Genomic DNA, 15,643 nt, shown 5'->3' with positions numbered 1-15,643 from the left:
CTAACCTCATTTTTTGAAAATTTTATACTATTAGACTCGGCTAAATTAGACGGTCATTTTAAGATCCCTGAAACTCAAGTAAAAAAAAACTGGCGAGAAACAAATATCCAGAAAATTCTCAAAAAATTTCATAAAATGTAAAACATTATTATAAGAAACTTTAATTCTTGGGCCGAAGCGATATTTCTTACGGTTTTGATCTAATAAATTATTGAAGGATGTAAAATGGATAAAATTAAGGAAAAAGTTTTATTGGGACTAAACCGTAAGAAATCCTACTTAGACTCGAGAATTAAAGTTTCTCCAAATAATGTTTTACATTTTCTGAAATTGTTTGAGAATTTTCTGGACACTTTCGGGTTTTTTTTTATCGGAAAACGTTCATCTAACCGCCGGATTCCGTTGATTTGGGACTAAACCGTAAGGAATCTCATTTTGAGTCAACAATTAAAGTTTCTCAGAATAATGTTTTACAATTTTTGAAATTTTTTGAGAATTTTCTGGACATTTTTTTCTCACAAAAAAACAGATCGTCGGATTCCATTCACCGGAATTTTTTTTACCCGAGCTTCTGGGATCTTAAAATAACCGTCTAATTAAGACGTGTCCAACGGTATAAAATTTTTTGAAAAACAAGGTTGGAAAAGTTGGGAAAATATATTTTAAAGAAAAAAAATAAAACAATTTTCTCTTTCATTTTATTTACAAATTTGCCACCTCCTTTTGGTTAATTACAAAATTGGTTTTTGTCACACAGTAAGGCTTGTTACACCATAATAAATGTGTCACACCTAATCTCATTTATATATATATATATATATATATATAGATGAGAGATCAGGTGTGACACATCTCTTATGGTGTGACAATCTTTATTGTGTGACAAAGACCAATTTTGTAATTAATCAAAAGGAGGTTGTATATTTGTAAATAAAAGGAAAGAGAAAATTGTTTTCTTTAAAATGCATTTTTCCAACTTTTCCAACCTTGTTTTTCAAAAAAATTTATACCGTTGGACTCGTCTTAATTAGACGGTCAATTTAAGATCCCAGAAGCTCGGGTAAAAAAATTTCCGGTGAATGGAATCCGGCGATCTGTTTTTCTGTGAGAAAAAAATATCGAGAAAACTCTCAAAAAATTTCAGAAAATGTAAAACATTATTCTGAGAAACTTTAATTCTTAACTCAAAATGAGATTCCTTACGGTTTAGTCCCAAATCAACGGAATCCGGCGGTTAGATGTGCGTTTTCCGATAAAACACCCGAAAGTACCCAGAAAATTCTCAAACAATTCCAGAAAATGTAAAATATTATTTAGAGAAACTTTAATTCTTGAGTCAAAGTAGGATTTCTTACGGTTTAGTCCTAATAAAAAATTTTCCTTAATTTTATCCATTTTACATCCTTCAACCATTTATTGGGTCAAAACCGTAAGAAATTCCGCTTCGGCTAAAGAATTAAAGTTTCTTAGAATAAGTTTTTACATTTTCTGGAATGTTTTAAGAATTTTCTGGGCACTTTTTTTTCTCGCCAGAAAACGCCCACCCGGATTCCGTTCACCGGAATTTTTTTTACTTGAAGTTCAGGGATCTTAAAATGACCATCTAATTTAGACGAGTCTAATAGTATAAATTTTTTCGAAAAACGAGGTTAGAAATATCGGGAAAATGTATTTTAAAGAAAAGAACTAAAACATTTTTCTGTTGGAACAATATAAGTATTATGTTGAAACAAATGGTACAATGATTTGGAACAATGTAAGTAGAACAAAAAACGTGTCCAGAAAATTATCAAAAAATTCCAAAACTTGTAAAACATCATTTTAAGAAACTTTAATTCTTGGCTCAAAGCGAGATTCCTTATAGTTTTGACCCAATAAATTGTTGAAGCATCTAAAATGGATAAAATTAAGGAACAAGTTTTATTGGGATTAAACCGTAAGAAATCCCACTTGGACCCAAGAATTAAAATTTCTTAGATTAATGTTTTACATTTTCTGGAATTTTTTGAGAATTTCCTGGGCACTTTTTTTCTCGCCAAAAAACGCCCACCCGGATTCCGTTCACCGGATTTTTTTTTTACTTGAGCTTTAGGGATCTTAAAATGACCGTCTAATTTAGATGAGTCTACCAGTATAAAAATTTTAGAAAAATTAGGTTAGAAATGTCGGAAAAATGTATTTTAAAGAAAAGAAATAAAACAATTTTCTGTTGGAACAATATAAGTATTATGTTGGAACAAATGGTACACTGATTTGGAACAATGTAAGTAGGACAAAAAACGTATCCAGAAAATTATCAAAAAATTTCAAAACATTTAAAACATCATTTTAAGAAACTTTAATTCTTGGCTCAAAGCGAGATTCCTTACAGTTTTGACCCAACAAATTGTTGAAGCATGTAAAATGGATAAAATTAAAGAAAAAGTTTTATTAGGACTAAACCGTAAGAAATTCCACTTCGACCCAAGAATTCAAGTTTCTTAGAATAATGTTTTACATTTTCTGGATTTTTTTGAGAATTTTCTGGGCACTTGTTTTTTCACCGGAAAACGTCCACCCGGATTCCGTTCACCGGAATTTTTTTTACTTGAGCTTCAGGGATCTTAAAATAACCGTCTAATTTAAACGAGTCTAATAGTATAAAAAATTTCGAAAAACGATGTTAGAGATGTCGGAAAAATGTATTTTAAAGAAAAGAAATAAAACAATTTTCTCTATTATCTCTTTCATTTTATTTACAAATTTACCACCTTCCCCTTTTTAATTATTATCAAAACTACGTAGTTTTGTTATGTCACACAATAAGCTCATTGTCACACCCTAACCACTTGTCACACTGGATCTCACCCCTATATATATATACATATATACATATATATAAGAACACATTATTTATGTGAGATCACTTCTCATTCTCTATCGTTTTATCCCATTGAAAATCCTAAAGTCTTCATCCCTTATGCCGGCGACGACCCAAGTGTCTCCCTTCCGCTTACAACAATTCTCTTACAAACGTTATTTTTGCTCCGATGAACGGTGGTAAGGACCTTTTCTCGATCTCCTTCTCTTATTTCCTTTCCTTCTTCGGTTTTCTATTTCTTTCTTTTCTGTACTTTTATTTATTTTTTCTTTCTGATGGATTTATTTTGGTTCAGATCTGTCAAAATTGATTACCGACAAACAATGGTGAAAGGCGGAGGCGACAGACGTCAGGGCTGTAACATATAGAATATATGTAATATTATTTAGAATATTCTACTTAACTTTTTTAGAACACATGCTATAAAATATAGAACATATATTCCAGCATAGTTTTGTTATGCCTATATTCTAAAACTAAGGTCTTATGTTCTTAAAGCATATTTCTAAAAAGCTACTAGAGTTCATGCATAAAAAAAATTTACATGCTATAAAATTTAGAACATATGTAATTTTACATAATTTTTAGAGCACGAGTTATAAAATATAGAATATATACTCCAACATTGTTTTGTTAGCTAGACATCTGTTCTAAAACTAATGTCTTATGTTCTTAAATCATATTTCTAAAAAGGTCAATACAGTTCACCAACATATATAAAAACATCAAAGCTTATGTCTTGAAAATAACAAAGTATTTATAATAATGTCATTATATTTATTTACAATAATGTTATTAACGAGTGTTCTCATATAAGAGTCATTCTTACATAAGAGAGGTGTTTTCACCCGAGTCCTCCCATATTACACATAGCGGCTCCAGCATTTTAGAGGCCCTAGGCCACTAGTTTTACATTATGTTCTTTTTTATAAATTGAAATTTAACTAATCTCTTATTAAGTCTCGTTGTTTAAAAACTTGCATACATGAGTATGTAGCTTGTGTACTATGCAAATTCAGGCATTCTATCAAAAATTATTATCGTAACTATTTACCTCAAAAGGAAGCAATATGAAGAAATTAAAAAGCATGACTTTGTAAATTACCTCATATATAGGGGTTGACTTTGCAAATTAACTAAACCACAAATATTTTTTAACTGAAAAATTGACTCACAAATTATTTAACTGTAAACTGCACATGATCTTTCTCTCAAGCCACACAACGTGTAGAATTACTTCACCAATAAGTTCTTCCATTTCTGTTTATATTCTACTTACTGTTTTGCCACTATCTATTTACTGTTTTGTCATTTCGTATATTTTATAGTTTGTCATTAGGTTATATATACCCATTATATCCCTAATATCTTAAGTGATGTTAGTAGTGCATTGAAGGGTATTATGTCATTTCTATCACATTTTGTAAATGATGTAACTTTTATCTAATCAAATACATTTTCTTTTCCATCAGAGGCTAATGTTTCTAACTGTTGAGATTATTTTCTTCTAGTTTATGAAAATAGTATATTTCTTTGTTAGTTTAAATCAAAACAATCTACAACATTATGACCCGTATCAATTCATTTTAATTCATGAATCTTGTCATCTCCGCATATGCGTCATTACATATAAAAAAATCAAAAAATTATATTATATCATGTACAAATTGGATAAAAAAAATAAAAATCTAAATATTTTGTCAAATTAAAAAATATTAATCTCCAATCCTATTATAAAATTACAAAAAAAAACGTAAAATCTTTTGTTTTAGTTACAACCGAAATGAAGCTGGTATATAATATCTGGGTTTTATTATAATATCTTAAATTAGTTCAACTTGTCCATATTAAAAATAAAATTATACAATTTTAAAGATATTATGGTACTTTATTTATAAGGTTTAAAATTATAATTTTAAATAAAATTACTTACTCTTAACCGTGGATATTAGAGATATTATGGTACTTTATTCTTTTATTTTAATATTCCTAGTTGATTTTATTTTATTTTATTTTATTTTATTTTTTTATGTTTGTGGAAAGATGGCTGTTTTGTTCCTAATAAAGTTGATCTTTCGCTTCAAAAAAAAAAACGTATTGAATGTCTTTTGAATTTTTTACAATAATAAAAAAATTATCTCGAAAATAATAAAATATTAGTAAAAAAATTAAAAGTAAAAGTTTAGATATTTTATATGGTAAAATAAAAGTTCAAAATTAGAAAAAGAAGAAGAAAGGGTTAATATATTTTACGTTTCTGAAGCAGTCTCAAAATTCCAATTGATCCCTAAACTTTTAATTATTTTATTGAGTTTTATACTTGCTTAAAGTGATTAATTCACTTTTTTGAAAGGTGCCTATTAGCTTCCTTAATTTTTTTAGTGGATTGTTAAAAATCGCCCCCATTTTACTTATCACCGTTCCTATTTAGACTTTTTTGCCATTCTCATAATTTGATCAAAAACTGAAAATTCTCTCTCCAAAATCACAAACCCGAACAACAATAATTGAAATTATGAAAATAATTGATGTGTGATAATCCGAGATCTCCGGAAATGAATGATTACAAGTTAGAAGTATTAAAATTAACGTTTTTTTATCAAAGAAATCATGAAGATAATGCATATTTTTTCTCTAAAATCACAAACCCGAACAACAATAATTGAAAGTATAAAAATAATTGATGTGTGACAACCCAAGAACCTCGGAAATGGATGATTACAAGTCGGAAACATTAAAATTTACATTTTTTTTATCAAAGAAATCATGAAAATAATACATATTTTTTTGTGATAATTTTACATTTTTCGTCACAAAAAACGGCCAATTTTGCATTTTGGGGTCAAATTTTTTTTACCCTATGCGGGTAAAATATCCGCACGGCCAATGGAAGGCGGATATTTTGCCCACCTAGGGTAAAATAAAAAAAATTCTCTCAAAAAATATAAATTTTCAGTTTTAATAAAAAATTATAAAAAAGGTAAAATTGTCCAATAGAAAGCAGTAACTATTAATTTGGAGGCGATAAATAGTAACACCACTTTAAAAGTGATCAGTTATCTCCTACATTTATTTAAAATGCACCGTTTCAATTTTTTTCAAAATCTCTTATTATTCCGCTACGTGAATTTTGGAGATTATCTTTCACTTTAAATAAATATAGGAGTTAATAAAATATTTTTAAATTTTAAGAGGTCGTTTTGGAACAAATTTACAAGCTTAGGACATACTATTAAGCAAAATAAAAAAAAACAATTTTAAAAATTTATATGAAATCTAAAAATAAATAAGTGTGGACAAGAGAATCAAACGGCAAATACAGTAGGTAAAAACGACAGCAAAAGACGGGGGCCCACAATTCCCTTTAGCCAGCTGTATGGCCACTATTTTCCTTTTTCCCTTTCATTGCCATTTGCCACTCTGTTTCCTATTTTCTCTCTCTAGAAACCCCTAATTTCTCTCCCTACCTTTACTATAAAACCCTCCACAAACCTCTCAATCAAATCATTCATTCATTCATCGTCTCCACCAGCAATTCCTCTTTCCCCAACCACAAAAAAAAAAAAAAAAACAATCTCTCGAAAGAGGAATCGCCAGAACTTACCGAAAAATGGAGGCAATGAAGAAGATGAATCTCTTTGCTGTTTTGGTTGTTATGATTATGGCTTTCTCTGCCATTCAATCGGCATCAGCAGCTGAAGCGCCCGCACCAAGCCCTACATCAGATGCTACTGCATTTGTTCCTACATTCATCGCATCGATCGTCGCTCTTGCTTTTGGATTCGGCTTCTGAATTCAGAATCTGATTATTCGTTTGTTTATGTATGTAGATTGAATTTCTCTCTATCTCTCTCTCTGTTTCTCTCTATCTCGATCGATTTGCTTTTTTCTATATGTAGAACTACACATCTGACTGCGGATTGGATTAGGATGAGGAGGAGAAAGAGGGGAAGGGAATGGGATTAGTATTTGATGATTTGGGGGTTTTCTTTTGGAAAATTGAATTTGTTGGTGTGATTAGAGAATTAATAAGATGAGTTTGATTTATTGATTTTGTATTTTCTGATTTATTTTAGCGATGAATCTTCTACTTGATTAATTTATTCTTGTTGTTTGGTTAATTTTGCAAAGGAAGACTTGATTGAATTCTATCTCATCAAATCTTGTGTTTGAATGAAGAAAATTATTCAATTATTTTGTTAAAAATCAAATGATGAGAATTGAAAATTACATAGAAATTAAATTGAACGAAACTGGTCTATTTCAAACAATACAGACAATTTTGGATTATCATATTAAAAAAATACGGCCATTCTAGAGTTTTTTTTTTTTTTTTTAAAAAAAATCTCTTAGGAAAAAATATGGATATATTGAAAACTAAGATAAAAATATAATGTTTAGATCAAAAAAATCAAACCAGAAATTATTGAAAAAGTAAAACGATTTATATTTTGAAAAAATTTCACTAAAATGCCTTATATAACGAAATGGAGGGGTAAATTTACACTTTTTGTTTGTCAATTGTATCTATTATTTTTTCAAATGGATAATGAGATTTTCGCTTTACTATAAACGAAGATTGTTTAGTTTGGTACAATAGTTCTTATTTGTACCATGATCAAAATGAATTTGATCATTTCGATTTGGGTTTATTAGAATCTTACGGTATAGATTAAATACATCATAATGTTTAAATTTAAGAAGAATTATAAGTGGTTTAGTATCACTTTTACTCTAAAATCAAATTTTTTATTTTTCAAAAATATTATTTTTATAATTTTCTTTCTAAACATTCCCTTTATCCCCATTACCAACCTCAAAAATCTTTGTTTTTAGCAAAGCAGAAAAACTCAATCATGTCGCTAAAAAAAATGTAATCACAAAGTTTTTTTTGTTTTGGAAAAAAATCTTCTGTCCCGAATTCCCTGTCCCCTTCCCTGTCTCCCATTCAATTTTTGACACGTGTCCCTTTTATCTTACTTTATTGCTACTAACTATAGTTAGATATACTTAACTTTGGTTAAAGTGTAGTTAAAGGGACACGTGTCAAAAATTGAATGGGAGACAGGGAAGGGGACAGGGAATTCGGGACAGAAAATTTTTTTCCTTTTGTTTTTGAATTTACCCTAAAAAATGTCCGTATAATATTGTGGAAATGTCTTATAAATTGTGTTATCGAGAAGAAAAATGATAATAACATCAATTGTATCTGTTGAAATGTCTTATAAATCGTGTTATCGAGTGACAATTTCACTCGGTGGACTTTTAGGAATGAGTTATGTCATTAGCTTTAGGGGTAATGTACATTTTAGCTTTTTTTTTTCCCCCCAAATAAGTTCAATTAACATTTTAATTTAGCTATTTTAATCACAAACACCTTCTAATAATAACACTTTGATTAAACCAAACTCATAATATATATATTTATTTTGTATAATTAGTATTAGAACATGAACTGGGAAATTACAAGAATTACCGAACAAAGTAATGAGCAGAGTTGCGGAGTATATCGCTTTCTTTAAGATATTCATGGAACTGTCAAAAAGTGCAAGCAGATTAAATTCTGGTCCCTACAGGATAAAACAGTCCACTTGTAATACGAGTTTGTATTACACAGTACGAATCGGAAGGTGGTGACGGCGTGCACGTGTGGTGGTCATTAAGTAGGTCTTCACTCTTTTACAAAAATGGATACCCTTTGAGGCACACCCAAGTGTTTAAGGACATTCTTTATAAATATCACTACAAGATGATTTCTAAGAACCGTGGGATACCATGACTCTTCTAAAGGTCTAGCCCAATAATATTATGGTCGTAATATACTTATAATATAAAATTAGTATGTATACAATTATCAGTAGACGATCCTGATTAACCAATTGAATTTTATTATTTATGGTTAGATCTAATTTTATTAGAATCTTAGGATAGAGATTTAAGACATTCTAAGGAATGACTAAATTCATTTGGACACTAAGGGGCCATATGAACACTACAGATTCAAATAGAACAAAATTATGGTTGCAAGTGGAGCGGGTTGGGGGTGAAGACTATTTCATCCTCCAACTTTGTCTAGATGAAAAATTTCCATTTCTATTTTCGTTTATCAAACGAAGAGGGTGTTAAGTTACTGTTTTTTCTGCTCATGTTTGTCTTTTCACTTTTAAAATGGGAGTTTTAGATATTTAGTTAGACACCTCTATTTACATTTTATAGCTGAAAAGTAGTTTTTTTATAAAAGTAGTGAATCTTTGTTTTTTTAGAAAATCACCATTTTTCAACAGCAAACAATAAACTGTAACATCAAACAACAGATAAAAAAAAACTGTCTCCATTCGTGGAGATCTCCATTTTCCATTTTCAAATTCTAAAATGCTATTTAGTGAAATTTAAATTTTTACCATATAACACAATTAGGCAAATATAATTTATAAAATATTAGTATATTTGATATAAAATAATATATTAATCATAATTCATAGGTATTACATTAATCGAGTCTGTTTAAATTTTGACATTCGTAATTTCTAAATATGGTAGCCGAATATCAAATAAGTTTGTTTAAATTTTCTAGGCCTAATACACAAATAACCTCCTGAACTTGTCCAAATGTTGCAACTGCCCCCCTCAACTTTCAATTGTAACAACTTACCCCTTAAACTTGTCCAATTGTAAAACATAACCCCAAATTGGGAATTCTTTTACCCCGTATTTGAAGCAACCGTAAAAAAAATTTCTCCGGATTCGTATCACGCCAAAGATCTGATTATCATACTCTACGAGCGTTGCAGATTTTGCATTTCACGTGTTTCTTCAATTGCAGTCCATGTCAGCAATTTGGGGTTGTGTTTTACAATTGGACAAGTTTAAGGGGTAAGTTGTTACAATTGGACAAGTTTGAGGGGTAAGTTGTTACAATTGAAAGTTGGAGGGGGCAGTTGCAACATTTGGACAAGTTTAGGGGGTTATTTGTGTATTAAGCCAATTTTCTATTAGATACGGATAAAATTCATTTCGTTTGGTAACTTAAAAATCAAATTACATCATTTCATATGTTAGGACTATATTTACGATAGTAATAAATTTTGATATTATTTCTTCAATTCAAGAAAAAATAACCAAATTAAAGAAAAAGCAACTGATTTAACCAAGATGACTTTTTTTATTTTTTCAACAACCACTTCAATGAATTAACCAACCAAAAACATTGTTTATTAAATAGTGGCTTAATACATCGTTTGTTACTGATAAAAAAAAAAAAAAAGCTTGATTGATCCCTTAAACTTTCAAAATATCCCGATAACTCCTTAAACTTGCATAAAATATCCAATTAACTTTCAAATTGAGATCCATTTTTTAGTAGTGAAGCTCTTAGCCTGTTGGTTGAGAGCTTACCTATGACTCTAGAGGTCATGGGTTCGAATCACATTCGGGTGGGTGGGTTAAGGGTTTTTCTTCATCTTTGATGTAATTTTTCTTTGTTTAATGTAAGTGCATTGCGCACAACTTTTATAAAAAAAAATCACTCGGTTGTAAAAAAATAAGTTAAATGCGAAATATGTAGTGCACGCATCTTAAAAAAAACGTAAAACAACCAAAATCGAGATATACGGTTCTAATATTAGAGAAAGACAAGTTTTTACAGTTGAACAAGTAAGAATTTCCTTTTTAATCTATTAGGTGAATTATGCAATAACACTTTAAGCGCGTGCAACACATCTTTACAGTTTACCTTTTTGCAACCTGATAACTTGTTACCTGATTTGGCTTACGTGTCCAAGTCTTGATGATGATCTGATATCATAGTGATCCTACAAAACAGTATGCAGGTCAGACGTGACTGGAGTCCGGTAAACTCTCTCTAATGCCTAAGTCAGTTTATGATTAGGACTGAATGGAAGGGTATGAACTAGTTTGAAACAGTAGTTAACGTACCGAACCTTGTATCTATACATGTCTATTTATAGTGTTCGATTAGGTTTAAAGTTGTCACCCTTAGGAGTCCTTATGGAACTAGCATTTCTAATCACTTAAAGAGTCCAAATCCTTGGAAGAATCCTTTGTCACATAGTATTCTGGAAGATTCCTTTGTGTTTTGAGGAATCCTTTGGGCTGTTATTTGGTGGCCTTGGACTGCAGTAGACATAGTCGGGTTGTTAAAGTGGGTCATAGGCAGTCTTTAGACATTGTTTGGACCTTCATTACGTTTGGACTTAGGCGTAATGAGGATGGTGATGACGTCATGCGCGTGACATCATTTAGCATGATATCACAACCAAATGATTAATTGATTATATGTTATGTAAGTTAACGGAACTAACTGAATATTTTATATAAGTTGAGAGGGTTATCGAGATACTTTAAAAAATTAGAAGGTCAATCAACATTTTTGGACAAATTCACCGCCCATTTCTTACTTCCTTCTTCTTACTTCTTCTTTCTATTTTCTTCCAAACATTGATTCTTTTGAAGCTTAACCAAGTACAAAGTATCTGGATCTATTCAGAGGAGCCTTCCTTCTCCCTCCTTCCATCTATGGCTTTATTTCTGTTTTTTTAGTTTTGTCAGTGTTTTCCTTTTCTTTCGGTTGAAATCCATACCTTTCATCGAATTTTCTCCGTCTGATTCGCACTTGTCAGCTATAACTCTTTCGTTTACTCTTTTTTCGGGTTTAGCAAGAGCGGAAACGTATTATCCTATACGTAGATCTACGGATCTACGGGGTTGCACCAGTAGAAAGGACTCGGATCCGAGTGGCCGAAAGAAACTAAATGATAACGATTGGTTTGCAGTTGCTTTCATGCAGAGTTGGATTCGTGAGAAGTATGAGATTTGTCGTCTTGTTGTTTTTGTTGTACCTTTTATGGTTATTTTTGCTCTTTGTAGTTTTTGTATTTTCTTTATAGACCTTGTATTAGACATTAGTCAGTACTTGTGTAAGGTTTTATCCCTTACTATTTTGATGATGTACTTGTATTTCATCATCTAAGGGTAAATAACACCCATGGCCACTGAACTTTCCCAATTTTCACGTTATAGTCATTGAACTTCATTTCTTCACAGTATGGCTACTGAATATTACACTTTTTAACACCAGTGGCCACTTAATTTTAACTAACTTCTCAAAATGACCGTTAACGATCGTTAACGACCTCAAAATGAAAATATTCAAGAATTAAAGTTGTTCAGGACAACATTTACCATGAACCCACATTTTTTATTTTCGAAAATCACATTTTTTAGAGCTTTCTCTCTCTAAAAATTCACTTTCTCTCTCCTAACCAAACAACACCTAAATAACCTCAAAACAAAAAATTTCAAGAATTAAAGTTCCTTAGACTATTATTAACGCTTTGTATTTTTATTTTTAGCCGCCAACGGTCGTTTTGAGGCGTTGAGTGGCCACCGGTGTTAAAAAGTGTAAAGTTCAGTGGTTATACCAGGAAGAAATGAAGTTCAGTGGCCATAATATGAAAATGGATAAAGTTCAGTGGCCATGGGTGTAATTTACCCTATCATCTAATAAAATGATTAATCATTATTATAAATAAACAAAAAACTATGATGACAAATTGACAACTAATATTATTTTACCAATATTTTATTTTGAAATTTGTAGCTCTAAATCATTTAGGCTCCACATATCTCAAACTTGTGATGTATACACTTCTCATAGATATTTTCATTTTGAAAAATTCAAAATATGAAAAGTCAAATAGAGATGCTAAGAACTATATTCATATTCCTTTTACCAATATTCTTATTCCCACCTACAACACAATCATCCTAAGTTTCAAAAAGTTGGCCAACTAATATTTATAAAGTTCAATTTTATATATGTCTTTTTGGGGCAAATTGTATTAATAGTTTTTGAAGTTTGAATTTCATTTTATTTTAATAAAATCGCTGAAATTTCCTCAGTGATTATTCTAACTAATTTAGACAGAAAAAGATATTTGTTCAGGACTAGGGCTGTCAATTAGTTGGGTATTTCTCATCTCTATTGAAGACCCGGCCCGTTGAGAACGGAGAATCCCTGTTTGTGATCCCCATGGAGCAGGGATGGTTTTTATTTTGTCTCCGATAGTTGGGGACGGGACGGGTATGGTTATAAGTGTTCCATCCCTGTCCCTGTCCCCGAATGTCCCCAACGGGGATCCCCGACTACATACCCGAATATCAAAAAAAAATAAACTAAAAAAATATATATGTGATTTAGATAAACTAAAAAAAATAAACTAAAAAGATTGAGTTGTAACCCGGTTGCTTTAAAACGGAATATATTCTAAAAATAAATTAAGATAGATTATGTAAGAGCTCTTAGATTGGTTTAAAATTAAAACGGAACCTATAAAATTAATAGTAGAAATTATAAAATAAAAAAATTGAAAGCTAATAAGTAATGCATGCACTGGGGATAGAGATTCCCCACGAGGATGAAAATCTTAGATAATCAAAACCTTGAAAACCTTAAAAAAAAGTAAAGAAATTAAAAAATTAAACGGGGATGGGGATTCCCCGCGGGACGGGGATGGTAGCCAAAAATTTTCCCATATGTTATTCGGGGCGGGGACGGAGAATCCCCGATAGACAAGTGATTGGGGATGGTTAATGCAATCCCCGCCCCGACCCGCCCCATTTACAGCCCTATTCAGGACAGACAACCATATTGGAAAGATTTTTTATAGGCTTAATATATCAGTTGTCCACTAAATTTGTCCAAAAAGGTTAACTAGTTTCTGAACTTACATGGTGCCTTGTTTGTCCCCTAAACTTACTTAAAGTGTTATGATTAAATCTCTAAATCTATAAAAAAAAAACACTATAAACATATACAAAACAAAAAATTAATTTGTTTTAAAGATTTAGAATCACGAATTAGGCCTTTAATTTTTAAGTTTTGAATTGTTTTACAAATTTAGACAAATTGAAATGCATATCACTTTAAACAAGTTCGGAGGCAAATGGAAAACTAGAAGCAATTTTGGAGGGTCAATAGGCCATTTTAAATAAACCCATCTAGCTAATGCGTTATTTTAAGCAAGTTTAGGAGGCTAACAAAAAACCATATAAATTCATGGGTCAATCAAACTTTTTAGACAAGTTCATGAAAATGTATTAATTTTTTTTTTTTTTTTTACATATAACTTGACAATCATGTAGCAATAAGGTGTATGCCACATGATAGTCAATAAAATAAAATAAAAATAATAATTTTTTCGTTGTGACATGATAGTTTGAAGCTGTTGAATTAAATAAATAAATAATATTAATTTTTGTTGTTGTCTGTCTGTGTGGCTCTCATGTTATATATAGAGTTCTTATATTAAGTACCGAGTCTTTCATATCACTCGGAGGACCTCCAATTCACATTTGAACACGTATATTATGCCCCCACGTAATAATTAAAATAATGAGGCCTCTTATAATATGGGTGGTTCCATATTACACGTGTCAAAATATGTATGGGAGGTCCTCCATTTGACATGGAGAACCGGGTATAGGGATGACAACGGGTACCCGGCACTACCTGACCCTAATGGGACTACCCGTACCCTGTATAAAAGGGTATGGGACGGGTATGGGATCAAACCATTACCCGTTAGGGTAATGGGACGGGTATGGGAATACCCCCTAGGGTACCCAGTTCCCATTACCGTCATAAAAAAAAAATTATATTAATAAATATCATTGTTTTTTTAGATTTAAGACGTGAAATTTAAACCCTAACCATTTATTTTTCAACAATTGAGTGATACCACTAAGCTACTTTATTCTTATTAATTAAGGTTCCATTTATTCAATTTTTAGATTGATGATTTATTAAATTTATAGTTTGTTAAATTTGTAATATTTTTTATTTATTGATTCTTAACGGGTAAGAGTACCCGCGGGTACTCGCGAATTAAATGGGAAGGGTATGGGATGCAAAAAGTATGCCCGTTAGGGTAATGGGACGGGTACGGGTAATTAAAAAACAAAAGGGTAAGGGTTTGGGAATGACATTACTCTACCCGTTGTCATCCCTTACCGGGTGCATCTAATAATTTGCTGTTATATATAAGAGTAATTTCCAGAGTGATTGTCACACCCGACCCTAGACGATCTCAATCGGCATCGGGCGTGAAATAGAAAGATCATAATCAATATTTAGAAGTCTCCAAATTATCCAACGCCATTATATTACAATTGAACTACCAAAGTTCTAACCACACAATACGCAGCCAACTTCCAAACCCCGCCTAAACGGTCGGTAACTTTCTCTATATCCTGTACTTTTTCACCTAAAAACATTAAAACATTTAAAAACGTGAGACAAAAATCTCAGTAAGAAACTATCAGCTATAAAAACCAACTTTATTTAACATAGCTACATATATACCTTTATAAAGGGATTTAATCAAAACCTTATAAAATATACTCAAAACTTAAGTTGATATAATTTTATCAAACCAATGCATAGCACTATTTAATTAGTGCTATTTAATTATAGCTATTGCATTCCGTATAAAAAAATGCAATGCTAAATACACTGTGAGTCCTTGTAGTTGGATAAAAAAAACCAATTCATCTTTTGAACTTTAGAAATGTCTCGTTAACTTTTAAACTTATAAAATGACATATTATCTTTTTGAATTTGCATAAAGTAACCTTTTGACCGGTTAAACTTGATTAAAATGATACACATTGGAATTTATCTAAATCTCTTTTTATAATATCATATAGTAACAAAGAGTTAATCATGTTACAAAAAAAACCGGAAAAGTGCTTTTTATTAAGTAT

The 15,643-nt window shown here is 30.8% G+C and overlaps 1 protein-coding gene across 1 annotated transcript; it reads left to right on the top strand.

Annotated features, from left to right (window-relative positions):
- The first annotated feature begins 6,366 nt into the window (after positions 1 to 6,366).
- Positions 6,367 to 6,911, top strand: LOC136231824 (arabinogalactan protein 13). Its single transcript, XM_066020794.1, has one exon. The coding sequence runs from the start codon at positions 6,471 to 6,473 to the stop codon at positions 6,651 to 6,653; it is 183 nt and encodes a 60-aa protein (XP_065876866.1). The 5' UTR covers positions 6,367 to 6,470; the 3' UTR covers positions 6,654 to 6,911.
- The last annotated feature ends 8,732 nt before the right edge of the window (positions 6,912 to 15,643 follow it).

Source organism: Euphorbia lathyris, chromosome 6 (assembly GCF_963576675.1).
Source record: "Euphorbia lathyris chromosome 6, ddEupLath1.1, whole genome shotgun sequence".
Taxonomy (NCBI): Eukaryota; Viridiplantae; Streptophyta; class Magnoliopsida; order Malpighiales; family Euphorbiaceae; genus Euphorbia; species Euphorbia lathyris.
This window is presented reverse-complemented; position numbering and strand designations above follow the sequence as displayed.

Excerpts from the sequence above, each read along its gene's own strand:
- LOC136231824 (XM_066020794.1), top strand. The coding sequence starts at position 6,471 with ATGGAGGCAATGAAGAAGATGAATCTCTTTGCTGTTTTGGTTGTTATG.